The sequence below is a fragment of the Eulemur rufifrons genome, chromosome 6 (assembly GCF_041146395.1).
Source record: "Eulemur rufifrons isolate Redbay chromosome 6, OSU_ERuf_1, whole genome shotgun sequence".
Classification (NCBI taxonomy): domain Eukaryota; kingdom Metazoa; phylum Chordata; class Mammalia; order Primates; family Lemuridae; genus Eulemur; species Eulemur rufifrons.
Window position 1 is genome coordinate 52,518,650 of NC_090988.1, and position 19,494 is coordinate 52,538,143.

General features: G+C 37.0%; 1 protein-coding gene across 1 annotated transcript in view; it reads right to left on the reverse strand.

Moving 5' to 3' along the window:
• RNF169 (ring finger protein 169) overlaps window positions 1–19,494 on the reverse strand; it is a 78,448-nt gene that overhangs the window by 40,910 nt on the left and 18,044 nt on the right. The window contains exon 2 of the mRNA XM_069469247.1: window positions 9,815–9,888. Within this exon, the coding sequence (XP_069325348.1) occupies window positions 9,815–9,888 (74 nt within the window). The remainder of the gene's footprint in view (window positions 1–9,814; window positions 9,889–19,494) is intronic.

Here is a 19,494-nt window from a genome sequence, read left to right on the forward strand (position 1 = left end):
ATTTTAAAATACGTTTCGTGGCCAGGTAAGTGGCTCACACCTGTAATCCTAGCACTCTAGGAGGCTGAGGTGGGAGAATTGCTTGAGGTCAGGAGTTTGAGACCAGCCTGAGCAAGAGCGAGACCCCATCTCTACTAAAAATAGAAATATTAGACAGGTGTGGTAGCCTGTGCCTGTAATGCCAGCTATTCAGGAGGCTGAGGCAGGAGAATCGCTGGAGCCCAGGAGTTTGAGGTTGCTGTGAGCTAGGCTGACGCCACAGCACTCTGGCCCAGGTGACAGAGCGAGACTCCGTCTCAAAAAATAAAAATTAAAAAAAAAAAATACATTTTGTTAACACCCAGAACATAGCTCTACTGTGGACTTCTAATACAAATTACTTGTGTTCAGTTACTTGGTTTCAACTATCCCTCTTCCCCCAGACACTACAAGCTTCTTTCAATCAGGGATTTATTCATTCTTGATTTCCCCTTCCCTACTTGAGTTCCAGACACAAGGTCTGTGTTCAATAAATTCAGTCCCACAAATATTTACAGAGCATCATATTCTATGTGTCAGGCACTATTTTTAGGGCTCAGTAATATAGCCCTGATCAAAACTGACAAAGTTGTTCACATAGGGCTTACATTCTAGTAGAATGCCATTGAAGTGAATGATGAGGTTGGACTAAGTGTTCTTTAAAAGGTCCTTCCAATAAATATATTCTGTGACACAAACCGTATCTCTTGTGGTGACTGTTCCAGTCCCCATGCTTTGTGAGGAACCACTATACTCTCAATGCCACCATAAATGGTAACCAATCAGACAGTGCCATGAACACAAGGCTTGTGGGAAGAGTGCTGCCCAATGATACTTTAAAGAATAGAAGCTCATGCATCCATAATTTTCTCATTTTCTTATCTGAATTGGTTAAATGGGGATGCGGTGGAGGCCGAGGCGGGAGGATCACCTGAGGTCAGGAGTTTGAGACCAGCCTGAACAAGAGCGAGATCCCATCTCTACTAAAAATAAAAAAAAAATTAGCTGGCAACTAAAATAACTAATTAACTAACTAACTAAATAAATAAATATTAGCCAGGTGTGGTGGTGCACGCCTGTAGTCCCAGCTACTCGGGAAGCTGAGGCAGGAAGATTACTTGAGCCCAGGAGTTTGAGGTTGCTGTGAGCTAGGCTGATACCACAGTACTCTAGCCCAGGTGACAGAGCAAGACTTTGTCAAAAAAAAAAAAAAAAAAAAGAATTGGTTAAAAGGACCACCACCCAGTAATAGTAGGCTACAGAAATAATTTGTGAGAGCAGAACCTCATGGTATTTCATTAATCTTTCCCCTAACAAATAACATATTTTCTTATAAAAATAAAATGATACATGTGAAAACATTCAGTAAATTATGAGTTTTGCACATTTTACTCATTTTCTAGTTATCTCTGAGCCAACAGTTCTCAAATTGGTACTCTAGATTCCTAGGGAGGATCCATAAGGATAGTAACGGGAACCATTAATATTCAATATAGTTTTAAAAATCTAATAAATCAGATACTTAAAGTCTGCAAGATTATACCCACTAAATATTGCCATCTCAATAAACAGATTGAATACATTTTTTTGTTGATGTCTAGGGCTTGTACTTTTTTTTTTTTGAGACAGGGTCTTGTTCTGTCACCCAGGATGGAGTACAGTGACATCATTATAGCTCACTGCAACCTCAAACTCCTGGGCTCATGCAATCCTCCTGCCTCAGCCTCCTGAGTAGCTGGGACTACAGGCACATGCCACCACACTCTGCTAATTTTTAAAAATTTTTTGTAGAGATGGGGTCTTGCTATGTTGCTCAGGCTGGTCTTGAACTCCTAGCCTCAAGCAATCCTCCTGCTTCAACCTCCTAAAATGCTAGAATTACAGGCATGAGCCACCTTGCCCAGCCTAGGGCTTATTCTTTAATAGAAGACACTTTAAAATATTTTAAATTCATGTGGGGGTTATGAAAACAGTATAATACAAGCTGGTAGAAAAAAGTTGGGGACCACTGCTTCAGAACCATTGATTCAGAACATGATGAATTTATTGGATAATCAAATTAGTATCAGAACATTTCCATTTACTTAGGTATCTAGAGCAACTGATGCTTTATATCCTCTGTCTATACTCTCATTTGGCATTAACAATTACTGCTTCTATAAGGTCTAATTCTAATCAGTCACTATTGCTGATGCTATCCACAAAAACAATGTATTAACATGGAAAGCTTCATAAGGTATGCTAATTTTAAAAAGTCAATAAAAATGGCATACACAGTATGATCCAAAATCTATTTTTTAAAAAGTCTTAGGTTTACAATAAACATTTAAATATGGTTATTAGGTGGCAGGATTACTGGTAATTTTCCCTTTCTTCTTTAAATCTTTTTGATAACCTGAATTTTTTTTTATAATTCACAGAATTGTATAATTATGCTTATTTTCATAAGCAGAAAAAATAAAGCTATTCTAACTTATTAAAAGTCTCACTAATCAAATATTTTAACAAAATATTTTATTTTGTACTAGAGACAAAATAGTTACAGCCATTCTGGAAAATTCCTTAGTCTGGCTTTCAAGTGGTATTTAAATGATTTTTTTAAACTAGTCTCTAAACCATAAAAACATTTATACAGTAACCTCATAACTACTGATCCTCCTTCTCATAAATGAAAGAGACAAGGAAAAATAGCACATTGCAGAAATAAACTGAATAACCTGCTATTTTAATTAAATTTGATCATGTTTTAAATTTCCCAAGTGTATTCTTTTCTTTGAAATGCCCATTACTTGATAAAGCTGTTTCTCCTCACCCTGGGTAGCTGTAAATATTAATAGTAAAAGGAGACAACCAGCATGTCTAATGTTCTTAGATTTTGAGCATCCCCTCAGCTAGCTGTTCTCCCCTTGTATAGTTAAAATTTAAACACTGTTTTGAGAGTTTTTCCTTCTCCTTAGTACCACATATCTTAACAGTTCTTAAAGATGAACTATAAGATCTTATATTTTCTGGTTTTAGAAAGAGGTATGCCAGCACATGCTGAAAGTGGCATTTCCTCAAAGATTATATAACATTTCAGAGGGAAGAAGAAAAAAATAGCAAACAGTGTTGCAAAAAGAACCCTAGAAATCTTAAAATGCATGTAGCTCTATCATGAGCCAGCTACACATTCTTATACAAGTTATTTCTCATTAAACAAGGGGGTTTGAAACTAGATGACCAACAATTTAATTCAATAAGCACTTGGTGAATTCCTATGCGCAAGATATTATATTAGAAGTGTGCAGTTAAAGAGATCAAAACAAACAGATCCATCCTGAAAGATGTATAATCTAATAGAAAAAGTTTTTAAAATAAGCCAACAACATGTTTCTTTTGTGGTGTGACAGAACATATTTTAAACTTCCTAAGTAAATACAAGATACTTTTAAAATACAAAATACTTTTAAGGAAATTTTTAAAAAAAGAAAAGGTCAGATGTGGTGGTCCATGTCTATAACCCTAGCACTTTGGGAGGCAAGAGAATTACTTGAGGTCAGGAGTTCGAGACCAGACTGAGCCAAGAGTGAGACCCCATCTCTACTAAAAATAGAAACAATTAGCCGGGTGTGGTGGTGTGCACCCGTAGTCCTAGCTACTCAGGAGGCTAATGCAGGAGGATCTCTTGAGCCCAGGCATTGGAGGTTGCAGTGAGCTATGAGATCCCACTGCGTGCTACCCAGGGTGACAGAGCAAGACTCTGTCTCAAAAAAAAAAAAAAGAGACAAAGATGACTAGCAGTCTCATATATAACAAAAACATACAAAGAGATCAATATTGAAGTCATTTCTCCCTAAAAATTATTTTTCATTTCAACATGCATTTACTGCAGACCCTTACATAACAAGAACAAATTATAATAAAATTCTCAAGCAATGTATTAAGATGAAGGACTGAGCTTGTGTTAATACTCCCTTTCCACTAAAAACCCCATAAAATGTCAGGAAACTTCTTTTTAATAAAATAAATCTATAAGAGCACGGAAAAACAACCACATGCTGCATGCCACCAGCAGTCGAGACCACAAATACCGAAAAGATGGAACTGGTTTTCATGTCTAAAGGTTATAAACAAGAAATCACGTAAAAATATAAACAAGAAGTCACAGAAAACATATAAATGGCCAATAAATATAAAATACTGCTCCTCTGTAGTAATCATAGAAATGAAATTAAAACAATGAGATCATTTTCATCTAGGAGACTAGTAAAATATCAAAAACAAAAATAAAAGTTTGGCAAGGATTTGAGGAAAAAGGATTCACTTTTACCACTCATGAGAGAATAAGTTGAAAAGTCTTTTTAAAAGACAATTTGTTAATATCTACCTAAATACAAAAAGTGTACATACCATTTCACACTTTCACTTCTAGGAATTTAACCTAAAGGATGTATTTGCTCACATTTGTTCATGAGTGCTCAGCACAGTATTTCTTTAAAATTGAGGGAAACAGAAAACTAAATGGGCAATGATAATGGAATGAGTAGGTGAATTATGCCTCATTCATAATATGAAATATCATGTAAGATGAAAAAGTAGCTATTAATATATTTAAACCCACCCCCCAAAAAATGCTGTTAAGTGAAAAAAGCAAGTCACAGAATAGATCATATTATTCCTCAAAAATCCTAGCTTCTTTGAAGTATTTACCCTCAGACTATAATACTCATAACCCCTGTCACTCTCCCTTATTCACAGAAAAACTCAGCACCTTAATTTCAAGTTCTCTCCAACTACTCTAGTGATCATTCCTAAAGATTTCAGTATCAATGTACTCTCACCTCCAGTGTTCCTTGACCTCCTTCTTAAATAAATCTTTCCCTCCATCCTATTTCAGCTATCTACTCCCATAGTCATACCTTAAATCTTGTGATGTCCAATGACTAAAACACCTCCCAAGGCTCACATGTAAGCCTTACATTTAGACCATCATTTCCCATTTCCAAGCTTTCCAGCTTTATCTGTATGCTAGTAATCCTACTTTTACAATTCTTTTTCACCATCAAAGTTTCCAGTCCACCGACCCTTCCACTCTTTCACTGTCCACCACGTCCCTCAGGTCCTCAATTTCCTCCTTAAACAACCGAGATCCATGATCCAAAACTATAATAACGCCCTTGTATATACCCTCAAGTCCACTGCATCTTTCCCTCTGTCATACTTCTGGCAAAACCCAAACCCTGGTTAAACCCAACACATTGCTTACTCCAAATGTGTCCTTACTGGCCTTATTTCCTTTCCATTGTTGCCCCATGAGGCAGAGACTGCTAGTTGCCAATCCAATACACATTTTCTGCTCCCTCCCTAAGAAAACCCTGATTTTACTCAGGAAGTTATTGTAGCTAGCCAAAATACTATGCTTCCCAGCCTCCCTAGTAGCTGTGACATAGGACTAAAAAATATAGGTGAAGCCACTGGGTGAGGGGGACTTAGACAAAGCTCTTTGAAAGGATCCAATTCCAGCTAGGCAAGGTGGCTCACACCTGTAATCCCAGAAATTTGGAAGGCTGAGGCGGGAGGATCGCTTGAGGCCAGGAGTTCAAGACCAGCCTGGGTGACAGAGCAAGACCCCATCTCTACAAAATAATTTTAAAAATTAGCCAGGCATGGTGGCACACACCTATAGTCCCAGCTATTTGGGAGACAGGGAGGAGGATCACTTGAGCCCAGAAGTATGAGGCTGCAGTGAGCTTTGATTGCACCACTGCACTTTAGTCAGGACAACAGAGCAAGACCCCATCTTTTAAAAAACAAACAAACAAACAAAAAAACAATTCAGCTAACATGTGCCCTTTTGCCTTCTGTCTGGATTTGATTCTCAAGGAGGATCAGCCATCACATACCATAAGAGACAGGGATGCTTGAAGATGCTCAAAAGGAAAAACAAAAGGAACCTAAATCATTGATGTCATGGAGCAGCCATATCAGCCCTGGACTGCTTACCTCCAGTTTGTTGCCTGAGAAAAATAAAACTCCTAATTTGTTTGCTTTTTAAATAAACGTTATTGTGTATGTTTAAGTATGTAACATGATGCTATGGGATACATATAGATAGTAAAACGATTACTATAGTGAAACAAGTTAACATATCCACCATCTTCCATAGTTACCCATTCTTTTTTTTTTAATGGCAAGAGCAGCTAAAATCTACTCATTTAGCAGGAATGCTGGATACCTAATTTGTTTATTATTTCGGGGTCTCTACTATTCACAGAAAACACAAGTCCGAACTCCTAGGCCTATTACAGTTTATTCTCCACACAGCAACCAGAAACCTTTCAAAAGTATAAGTCAGATCATATTACTGATTTCCCATCATATCTAAAATAAATTTAGGCTCTTTACTAGGTTAATCAGGCCTTCTTTGACCTGGCCCTTTTGTCTCCCAACTCATCTTCCCTCACCCCCAAAGCACCCTTCCACTTCCTTGCACATTCAGCTCCAGCCACAATCACCTTCTGGTTCCTTGAACAAGCCAAACTTGTTTCTGTTTCAGGGCCTTTGGAATGTTCTTTCCTCATACCTTTACTTGGTTTGCTCCCTCACTTCCTTTAGGTTTCAGTTCAAGTGTTGCTTCCTCTGAAAGACCTTCCCTCACTGCTCTACATAAAACTTTCTGGGTCTCCTCAAGTTTCCCTCCCACTCTCTCCCATATAACTTCTCTTACCCTGCTTTAGTATTATACATTAAATATTTGTTTGCTTATTTCTTATCTGTCTTCCCCACTAGAAAGGAATCTCTTTGAGGTCAAGGATCTTGAGTGTTTTCTTCAGTACTGCATCCCCACTGCCCAGCATATACTAGGGGCATGACAAATATCTCACTAATTAATGAATACACATCATGATCTCATTTATACTGAAAAAGGCTAGAGTGTACGTGTGTGTATGTTTATGTAAGCATATAAGGAGTCTAAGACAAACATTACAGTATTGATACTAGGTACCTCTGGGGAAGACAGCAGGAAGAAAGCTACAGAGGATCTTTCACATTTGGTTCTGCATATTTGTGCATTATTTTTCTTATGTTAAAAAGACACAATTAACTACAACATACAGCAGGAAGAAAAAAATCTAAACGTATTTAGAAATCCAAACCTATTCATAGAATCATAAATTTGGAAACTCACAGTGACCTCAGTAAGCATATTAACTCAAAGGTCTTTGACTGAAAAGGACATTAAGAACACACCTCCCTGTTCTTAGTAGTCCCTTACAGCCTAGTTGAGTATCTGAAAGAAATCACTTCCAAGGCCGGGCGCAGTGGCTCACGCCTGTAATCCTAGCACTCTGGGAGGCCGAGGTGGGTGGATTGTTTGAGCTCAGGAGTTCAAGACCAGCCTGAGCAAGAGCGAGACCCTGTCTCTACTAAAAATAGAAAGAAATTATATGGACAGCTAAAACATATATAGAAAAAATTAGCCGGGCATGGTGGCACATGCCTGTAGTCCCAGCTACTCGGGAGGCTGAGGCAGAAGGATCACTTGAGCCCAAGAGTTTGAGGTTGCTGTGAGCTAGGTTGACGCCATGGCACTCTAACACAGGCAGCAGAGTGAGACTTTGTCTCAAAAAATAAAAAAAATAAATAAATCACTTCCATTCTATAGCAGTCCCCTTATCTCAACCTGGTTTGTTCCTAAATCTCTCACAGGTAGTAGAATTGAATAGATTATTAAATAAAGTAACACCTTTTAAAAGAACTAGACTTAGGGGAATAAAATTTTTGTTAACATTTTATAGCCCATATAAAAGTTTTCACTGTCACTTTAAAGTAATAAAGTATACTAAATACAAAGTGTATTAGTAGTATGTTATACATCAAATTAATGATAAAGAGTTGGGTAGAATTAACTTTCACTTGCCATCTTTTGCTCAGTATAAACTTTCAAAGATCATCTTCCTCTAGGGATTCACCCAGATAATTATAAATTCACTTTGCTTTGTTTCAGAAAATATGCATTCTAAGAAGCATGTCTATCTAGTTCTTCATCCAAATGTTTAGTGCCTTTTAATTTTTTTATAACTTCATTGAGGCATATTTTATGTATTATATATTAATAATCCATCCATTTCAAGTGCATAATTCAATGATTTTTAATAAATTTACAAAGATATGGAACACATCATAAATCCGTTTTAGAAATCTTCATCACTCCAATAAAATCTTTCATGCCCATTTACTATTAATCCCTGTTCCCACCCCCTGTTCCCATCAACCACTAATCTACTATCTATCTCCATATATTTGTCTATTCTGGGCATTTTCTATGAATGTAATCATTGAATATATATATGGTCTCTTATATCTGGCTTCTTTCACTTAGGATCTTTTTGAAGTTTATCCATATGGTAGCATGTATCAGTGGTTTGCTCCTTTTTACTGCTAAATAGTATGCCTAATAGTGCTTCTTTATTTTATGGCATGGATTTCCATTTTGTACAATGGATGTAGGATAACTCGGATACTTGGTGTAGGGGAGAGGGACCTACTTTTATTTAACCCAAATGACGTAGGTGAGTGTTTTCCAAATTCAATCCAGTTTAACAAGGTGAGATTGTCCTAGCTTCACAAAACCTTATTCCATCAGCCTCTTTTAAAACCACTGTCCTGTACCTCCCCTCTAACAGGAACAAAAAGTACAGTTCCTCAAGGTTTCTTTCACTCTCCCAAGGCTCATACAAACTTCTACTCTTCCTATGCCTTCTGCTTTACCTCCTTTTTCTATCTCCAACTCCTTGTTTCAAGGATTATCTTCAAACTGACAGCTTTATAATTTCCATATTTTTGAAGTTTCTAAAAAGGTATATTAGAAGTAAATACTATAACTGCATAATCTGAAACTTTATTTAAGAAGAGCGTGTAGTTCTTTTGATGTGATCCCTGAAAATAATTTATTCTATTTAAAAAAAAAAAGCTTTGTAAGTGGTTTAAAAAGAAACAAAACCTCCAATAACAACAGAAAAGGAACATGAGGATCCAAGTCAACATTTAACACCCTCACTTAAAAGGGAAGGTCAAAGAATCTGTAGTAATTAAGCACAGTTTTCTATCATCTTTTCTCTTTAACATGCCCTTGTTAAATACTGATTTTTCATTCAGTATAAAATGCCACAACAGTGTTATTGTCTCACCTGTTTTATGATGATGCCTGATTCAGATTAAGCCAATTACTTACCTTCATAAAGTATTAAATATATACATGTAGAATGATTACCTAATCAATTATAAAGCTGGGTGAAGGGTGGTGGTGCAGGGAGAAGGCTGGGAAAGAATGACACAAATCCAGCGACATATTTCTTATTGCCAGCCTTTTTAAAGTTTTACTTCTGTAGGTGATTCCCACAATTAGTTTGAAAACATGAAAAATAAGATAATATAGATACAGATAAAAGCTTTACCAATGGAAAATGTTTTCCAAAGAAATTATTTCACTATCCCCTCATTGGCCTACGGGACAGTTCTTCTGGAGTACTTAACAGAGTGAAAGCAATTAAAGACCATCTACATGTAATTAGAAGAACCGTGCAAGATAAGGAAAAATAATACAAGCAATTACACCTGTAATCCTAGCACTTTGGGAGGCTGAGGTGGGAGGATTGCTTAAGCCCAGGAGTTGGAGGTTGCAATGAGGTGTAATCATGCCACTGCACCCCAGTGACAGAGCAAGACCCTACTGAAAGGAGGGGAGGGGAGGGGAGGGGAGGGGGGGGGGAGGGGAGGGGAGGGGAGGTCGGTCATGATAATATATATACTATACCTTTCTCAGGCTTTCATATTCTTCACGAAGTTCCCCAGGCTTGCTTAATTTGATTGGTGCTCTGAATATAAAGTCTGGAAGAAAGGGAAAAGAAAATACTTTTTAACAGGACTTTTTATGGAAGGTACTGCTGCCCCCACACTGTAAATCACATTAAAAACTGTGGTCATCTTAATTTGAATATTCATTCACTCACTTAACAAATATTTATTAAAGGTTATAAATCAGGCACTCTTCTAAGCACTGGGGAGAAGCACTGAACAAATAAAGTCCTTGCAGGATTGCTTAAGCCCAAGAGCTTGAGGTTGCAGCGAGCTATGATGACACCACGGTACTCCAGCCCAGGAGACAGATCAAATCCCTGTCTCAAAAAATAAAATAAAATAAATGAAGTCCTTGCTCTCATGGAGCTTATAATCTCGTGGAGGAAAACGGACAATAAAACAAATAAGTGTGTGTATATATACTACGACTGGTGGTACTAAGTGCTACAGAAGAAAATAAATGTATGGTAGGAAAAAAAGGTAATTTTACACAGTGTGATCTAGAAGGACGATACAGTTTGGATGTTTGGTCCCTCCATATCGCACGCTGAAATTTGATCTTCAGTGTTGGAGACAGGAGCTGGTGGGAGGTGTTTGGGTCATGGGGGCGGATCCCTCATGAATGGCTTGGTGCCCTCCCCACATACTGAGTTCTCACTTTATTAGTTCACACTAGAGCTGGTTTTTTAAAAGAGCCTGGCACCACCTCCTCCTTCTCTTGCTCCTCTCACTATGTGACATGTCTCCTCCTTCCCCTTCCACCTTGACTGGAAGCTCCCTGAAGCCCTCACCAGAAGCAGATGCTGGTGTCGGGCTTCTTGTACAGTCTGCAGAACCATAACCCAAATAAACCTGTTTTCCTTATAAATTACCCAGCTTCAGGTATTTCCTTTATAGCAATGCAAAATGGACTAACACAAAGGGGCTCACTGATAAAAGGAACATGTTAAAAGACATCAAGGAAAAACTAAATTTAAAGCTTTAGTTCAATCTTACCAAGTAACATTATTTTTTTAGAGACTCTATTTTTTTTAGAGACTGAGTCTCGCTCTGTTACCCAGGCTGGAGTGCAGTGGCATAAGCACAGCTCACTGCAACCTTAAACTTCTGGGCTCAAGTGATCCTCCTACCTCACCCTCCCAAGTAGCCGGGACTACAGGCGTGCACTACCACGCACAGCTAATTTTTCTATTTTTTGTAGATACTAGTCTCAAACTCCTGGACTCAAGTGAGCCTCCTGCCTCAGCCTGCCAAGTAGCACAGGCCCAAGCCACCACACCTAGCCATTGCTAAGTAAGATTTTAAATAAGCTGAAGTTTTATTCATAATGCTGTATTTTACTATTTCTCAACAATGCCAAAGTATAAAATATATAACATGCATATAATCTTATATATATTTTCAGTATATAACCTAATTCTTTTTTAATCCTCAAAGCTTTCAGTGATTTTGATTGGCCTGTAGAATAAAGTCAAAACTTTTCAACATGTCACTCAAAGTTCTCCAGAGATCAATCACAATTTTATCTTTCTAAAGCACTGTATCTCTCAACTCTTGACAGTCTAGTCACAACATATATATGCTATACAGTATTTTCAAATCTTTTATGCTGTTTTCTCAGCTGAAATTCTGTCTTCTCCCGTTTTCTACATGTATTTTTAAGTCCAAGACATCAGGCCATAGGAAACACAATACATGTTGGTTATATAAATAGATGATAAAAATCAAAGTTAAGAACAGGAATAAAAGCCTTAAGTACTTTAAAAAGGTGGGGGAAAGTACACACTCTAACTTCTTAAATGTAAATGACCCTTCTTTACACCCTCTGCATATATTTAGTAATCTAAATAGAGTATTAATTTTAAGACTAATAACTCTACATCCCATTGAGGTTGATAAAATATTTGTTCTAGAAAAGCAGGCTCCCCAAAAAGTTGCCTTTTGTCTTTTTTCAGTTGTCTCAACTATTTTAGAAAGACTCTTATTTAGTATATTGAGGAATGAAGAAGATACTTAGAAACATTAGGTCCAATGCAAATACAGAAAACAGTAACTTAAAAGCCTACCAAGTACTACAGAATGGTTAGACCCTGAGTTTGGGAGGCAAACATTCCATCACCTTCACCCACTTAAAAAAAAGTCCTGATGCCTATTTTTGTCCCTTAAGCACATTTCCAATTATAGGCAGATAGTATTTAAAATTAGATGCTTTAAAAGAGAAAAGGCAAGAAGGAAGGGAAAATAAAACCCTTATGGCAAAAAAGTACTTTAAATCCATTTACTTTCAACCTATTACATGTATTTCATGTACATTTTCTTTATCAATTTTCACAGAAACTTTGTAAGGTAGGTATTATACCCATTTTAAAATAAGAAAAGTGAGGGTTTAAATAACTTGGCCCAAGGCCACAGAGCTAGCTCACAACAAAGCAGGGAGAAAAGCTTTAATAGGAATAAAGAGGGAAATTGCATAATGATTAAAAGGCAACTCATCCAGAGTTGAGCACAATATCTCTCCCCTACTACAAATTCCACTGTAGTAGCCCCCTCGAATACAGTCTTCCTTACTATCTTTAAAAAAAAAAAAAAAGCCAACCCATCAAGAAGATATAACAATCATAAACTTGCATGAACGTGTATTACAACAAAAACTAATAATATTATAAGGAAAAATTAATCCAAAATAACAGCAAGAAATTTTAACACACCACAGTTACAAAAAGATCAGGCAGACTAAAAGATAGTAAAAATATAGAAAAATTGAACAATTAAATTAACTTGATAATATATTTTATATTTATGTATGTACCCAGTGAACAAAATATATATTTCTTAAAGCAAACAAGGAATAATTAAAAATACTGATAATATACTAGGTCACAATGAAGTTTCAAAAAATTTCAAAAAATTATTATACACACTTTGCTCTTTGATCCTGGCTGCCATTTTCGAAGCCCAGTTTTCTAGCTACCTGGTTGGTGATTTTGAGTTACCCAACATTCTTTGTCAATAAATTCCTTTTCTAATTAAATTTACCAGAGTAGATTTCTGCTGATCACAACTATCCCTGGCTGATTCAATTTTTCACATGGTACTTTGAAATGACCAATAAACCAGTGTCTAGTAAAACTGATTAAAAAAAAAAAAGAACACAAAATAATATCAAGAATAAAAAGGGAGACCTAAATACAGATACCTAAATACAGAAACTATTGAAACAATGCTGTAATAAATGATCTTGCATATATATCATTTTGAATGTCTGCAAGTGTATTCATAGGATAAACTGCTAGAATCAAAATCTCCGGGTCAAAGGATAATACCAAATTGCCCTTCCTTCATGAAGCCTGTATCAGTTAATAGTCCTACCAGTAATGCATGAGTACCATTGTCCTCACACCTTTTCCAACAGTGTGTTGAAACTTTTCAGTTTTGCCAATCTAATAGATGAAATTTTATATCTTATATACTTATTTTATGAGTTAAATTGATTACTTGTTATATGAGTAAGAGTAATTTGCTTTGATATGAAATATATATGCATTTCTTTTATTCCTCCTTCTATTTTCTTCTTGATTTGCTGAAGCTCTCTCTATATAAGGAAAATTAGCCTTATGTCACAGGAATAGCAATACTTTTCCCAGCTTATTTCTGTTGACTTTGCTTATAGCAGTTATTTTTATGTAGTTACATTAATCAAACTTTTCTTTTATGGCTTCCACATTTTGTATCATATTTGGAAAGGCCTTCCTCGGGCCAAGATATAATAACAAATTCCATGATAGTTTTTTCTGGTACAATGCATAAGATTCTTCTCAGATCTACTTTTAAAAATTCTAAATCTTTATTTTTATTTGGGAAGCAACATAAGGAACATAATCTTATTCTGGTTTATAAATAAGAGACTAAAAATATTTTAGTGATAGCCTGGGTAGAAATAATTTTCACTTACTATTGGAGAATTTGCATTCTCTAAAATGGTTCTTGCTGATATTTGGTACAAAATGTCTCAAGAGCTTAACATTTTCATCTTTTATTTATTTTTTATTTAGTTTTTTTAGAGACTTAATCTCACTCTGTTGCCCAGGCTAAGAGGGCAGTGGCATGATCATAGCTTACTGCATCCTCGAACTCCTGGGCTCAAACAATCCTCCCTCCTCATCCTGTGGAGTTGCTGGGGCTATAGTACATGCCACCATACCCAGCTAATGTTTTTGGATTTTTTAATTTTTTTAGAGACAGGGGTCCTTCTGTGTTGCCCAGGCTGGTCTCCAACTCCTGGGTTCAAGCAATCCTCCCACCTCAGCCTCTGGAGTAGCTGGGATTGCACCCGATTTTCATCTTTTATATAGTGGAAATAATACGAAGTTAAAAGCCTGATCCCCAACTTAGAAGTTTCAGAGCCTCAGATAAGCCAGTCTCAACTTCCTTTTCTATAAAATCAGAATAATACCTATTATGATAGGCCACTATGAGGATCAAATGAGTGTAATAAGAATGAAAACACTCTATAAACTAATTCAGCCAGTAGAGTGGCATGCAGCAGAATTTAAGTATAAAATTGTCTCTGGTGTTAGTAGGATAACACTCTTTAAATTGTGGTTTGATCCAATTTATTTCCAAGTACAACTTATCAGAAACAAAGGTAATGATCTAACTGCTTTCCTATGTATATTATATAAAAGTTAAATTCACCTTGGGATATTTATTAAGAAATTTCAAAGTTCACATATAAGGCCAAGTAGGAACTCAGTATACTGACTGAAATCTTACTACGCCTCTGACTTATTTAAGAGAAAAAAATAATGAGCAGGGGTAAGAGTGGGGTACCAATTTATATTCACCAAAATTAGTACTGACATAAATCTGCTTAAATCTTGGATGTATAATGCTTAAGTATACAAAATGCTAAAAAGTCAAGATCATTTTTTGTCCTGACTAGGACTGTACTACATTAAATGGCGCCATGCCTAAAAGCTCAAAAATTACAGAGAGTACTTCTTGAATACTGAAACGGTTAAGCATAAAATGTTCTGAGTTAATGTGACATTAACTTAAACATTTAATCCTATTTCCTAACTTTAACAATGCTCTCTAGAAATGCCAAGAAGGAGGCTGGATACAGTGGCTGACACCTGTAATCCCAGTGCTTTGGGAGGCTGAGGTGGGAGGATCACTCCAGCACAAGAGTTCAAAGCTGCAGTGAGCTGTGACTGTGCCTGTGAATGGCCACTGAATTCCAGCCTGGGTGGCAGAGACCTCATCTCTAAAAAAAAAAATAAAATAAAATAAAAAAATAAAAAAAATCCCTGTAATAAATAAATAAAAACAGCTAACATTTCTTTTTTTTTTTCTTTTTTTTTTTTTTGGAGACAGGGTCTTGCTCTATTGTCCAGGCTAGAGTGCAGTGGTATGAACACAGTTCACTGTAGCCTTGAACTCCAGGGCTCAAGCGATCCTCCCAATCTTAGACTCCCAAAGTGCTGGGATTACAGGTGTGAGCTACCATGCCCAGCCAAAAACAGCTAACATTTAATGAGAGCACACTACACGCCACATGTTACATGCACACACATACTGTAGAGAAGAGGTGACATAGCAGGCCTAACTGCCTATCCTTAAAAAAGCCTATTTACAAGGTTGGTCCGTGGCTGGTGCTTAGGAACTTGGGTTTGAGGTTCCCACCCTGATAAGAGTGGTTCATTGTACCTATACTGTTTGTTGAAACAATATAGTTTATGTTGAACACCTGCTTTCCTGCTGAGAGTCTGAAATTTTGGCACGTTAGGCAGAGAATGCTTATGTCTTCAGCCCATAATAAAAACTCTACACACTAAGTCTCTAATGAGTTTCCCTGGTTGGAAACATTTCACACATTGTCACAAATTCTTGCTGGAGGAATTAAGCATTCCTTGTGTGTCTCCACCAAAAGAAGACTCTGGAAGCTTGCACCTGGTTTCCCCCAGACTTCGCCCCACATGCCTTCTCCCTCTACTGATTTGGCTCTATATCTTTTCATTGTAATAAATCACAGCCGTTGAGTACAACTATGTGCCGAGTCCTTTAAGTTCCCCTAGCGAATCTATGAACCTGTGAGTGGTCCTGGGGACCTCCCAACACACACACACACACACACACACACACACACGTCATATCATGGACTTAAAATCTCTTTAGATCTCAGTTTCCACCTGAGAAATGAAGGCAACACATTAGATAACTTCTAAAGTTAATGATTCAGTGATAATACTTTTATTTCCTATTCAACATGTTTCTCTAAATTCTGTAAAACTCTATTAAAGTTTAATGCTATGGGTAAAATGCTATATTAGGATTTTAAACTTACACAAAAGTAATCATAATATCAAAACAATTTCTTTGAAGCCTTACAAAATTGTGGTGTTTCAATCTACTTAGGCTAATATGAGAAATGGATCAGAAAAATGAAAATCTTCCCTTTTAAATAAATCCAAGTCTCTTATAATGTCTCTTAAAGCGGAATACATGGCCAGGTGCGGTGGCTCAGACTGTAATCCTAGCACTCTGGAGACCGAGGCTAGAGGATAGCTTGAGCTCAGGAGTTCGAGACCAGCCTGAGCAAGAGCAAGACCCCTTCTCTACTAAAAATAGAAAAATCAGCTGGGCATCGTTGGTGTGTGCCTGTAGTCCCAGCTACTCAGGAGGCTGAGGCAGGAGGATTGCTTGAGCCCAGGAGTTTGAGGTTGCTGTGAGCTAGGCTGATGCCACAGCACTCTACTCAGGGCAACAGAGTAAGACTCTGTCTCAAAAAAATAAATAAATAAAAATAAAAAATAAATAAATAAAATAAAAATTAAAGCTGAATGCAGAACATGTATGCATTCAACATTATTAATTATACTAAGATATTTATTATTCACCTTTCAGATTCCCTGACTTTTAATAAAGAACTATCACTTACAATAAAATAGTTTGTGTCTGCTGATGTGGGGCTTTACTTTTCTTAATTTCCTCTTTACTTCCCTTGCCTTCCTGAAGTTGTATGTCAGCCTCCTCCACCCCAAAAGAGGAAACTGTGGTTGAATGACAACAATGCTACCACAAAAGCAGAGCAACAACGTGTCAAGTCAGAACCAGAAAAGACAACACCATCTTCCTTAGTCCAAAGGAATTAGTCACAAGTCTACCAACCCTTCCACCAGCTTTTATAGGGATTTTCAAATGTTTCAGTAGAACAAAAACAACTCACCCTTCCTTCACCTCACAGAAAAGAAATGCTGGAAACTACTTCAGGTGTCACTGAGATGCTGAATGTCTTAGCATTTGTAAATGAATCCGATGGTTGAAGTACTTTCTTAATGCCTATCCTCTGACTTTTACTATGCTTAATAGGAAGAGAAACTCTCTAAGGATACGATACCCTAAAAATGACACACATCTGTGGCCAGTGACCTAAGCTGGGGGAGTATTGCATTTAGTCTAATGTGAACTGTAGGAATAGCTATAGCTCCCTGAAGATCCTTCCTGAAAAAGGATTTTCTCTGGGGTGTGGTGACTAGTTACTAACAAAGGCAAACAAAGAAACAAGACAGATATTTTGCTAATTGCATCAAACCATCAAGAACAAAGTATCATTGTCAAAGCATCCACACTGAATGCAAAATTAGAAAAAGAATCTCATTCAACTGTATTGGCAAGATATTATCCTAACAACTCTCAAATCCAAAGGTAATGACCTCTTAGTACCTGACTATGCTTGAGTTTTATCCTTGCAGGTTCAATTTCTTATGAGTGCAGCAGGATGAAAAAGAACATTGGACTTACTGAGTCCCAAAACCTAAATCCTAATTTGAAAATTCCCACTTACTAGTTATTTGTCCTTGGACAAAGTTAAAAAAAAAAAAATCTCTTTGCGCTTGAATTTCCTCATCTGTAACTTGGTAAGAATAATACAACCATATCTCAGAACTACGGACAAAATTAATAATGAATTCAAAAGCTTGTAAGCTGTTAAGTATTTGGTGGATTACTTGGCACAATACAAATATATGTTTATATTAATATCTGCTGTAAAATGGTTAACTGAGGACTAATATATTTTCCTTAAACCTACAGAAATAATTTTTTGTAATCACAACAGTTTGCTATTTCTGCCTCCATGCCTGTGTCTGAAATGCTCTTACCTTCTTCCACTCTTACTCTCCACAGATACCAAGCAAAAAACAACTCATCCTTAAAATTCAGTTTAAATTTCTGCAGAGCTTAATAAAAAAAGCCAAAAGATAAACTTGGAAGAAGTAATATCTGCCACACGTATATGAAGTTAATATCCATCTCTATCACCACTGCTAGCATCATCATGATGGCTGGCAGATCCTAGGACTCTGGGAGGCTGAGGCAGGAGGATTGCTTGAGCTCAAGGAGTTTGAGGTTGCAGTGAGCTACGATGACACCGCTGCACTCTACCCGGAGTGACAAAGCAAGACTCTGTCACAAAAAAATAAAAAAAGAAAAACCTAATGACTGGAAACAACCTAAATGTCCTTCACCTAGAGACTGATAAAATAATTAGATGACTGGCACACTATGGATCTATTTCTATACTGTATGGTTTTATTCCTGGTCTGGTTTCTTGGTTTACTTGTAGTTTTTTTTAGAATGACATTCACTGTGTATGAAAAACCGTGCAGGCTCTGGGTGATGTTATGTTCCTACAAAAGATGCACCATGTTCTCTGACATGCAGTTAGAATGAGGGTAGATCACCTCACAATCTAAACAGGACATGAGCTGACTCAAAGCTGGCCGCAGTCTTTGTAAAGCCTATTAAAGCTCATTCTACCCTGGCGTATATCCGTCCAAGGGTCCAACTGAGAGTCTGGTGTATTTACCAAGACTATATTCCTTGAAAGATCATGAACTTTTTGCTTTTCAACACTTAAGACCTGTTAAATCTGCCTTCCTTTTCAGTAGCTTTCTGCAAGGTTTTTTAGCATTTAACCCTGCCCAGTTTAAAAATCAGCAAATGCCTGAGAAATAAAAGCAGGTGGAAGAGGGGAGGGACGGACCTCCCTTCTCTCTGGGATCTTGGCCTCTCAAGTTCTGGTTGCCTTGGCAGCTCTGAACTACAATTTTGTATCCCTCATGAAGAAAGCTCTGCTGACTTTCTGCCTCTTAATAGCTGCAGTCTCCCTTTGCCAAGAATCCACAAATGTCTGAAATCCTGGCTGCCTTGGCAACTTACCATGCCTTCATATAGATTTTTTTTTTTTAAATCAGGCTCTTCTAGTCATTCTCAGCAAGAGTTTTTGTCTGCTACACTCTGCTTCTGCATCATAGCCAGAAGCAAAATCTACATACTTCATAAGCACTCAAGACAAGATTTTCATGATGCAACTACAAACCCAAAATCAAGTAAAACCATTTTTTAAAGTATGAGGTGAAGCATATCATAGGGCAAATGTGCATACATTTGAGGAAAGAAAAAAGGGTTAACAAGGGCTGAATTAATAAGGACAAGGCTCCTCGGAGAAGGTGAATTATGTTAGGCATCAAAAAAAACTACTGGCCACTTTAGCCTGGGCAACAGGGTGAGATTCTGTCTCAAAAAAAAAAAAAAGAAAGAAAGAAAGAAAGAAAAGAAAAAGTACTGGCAAAG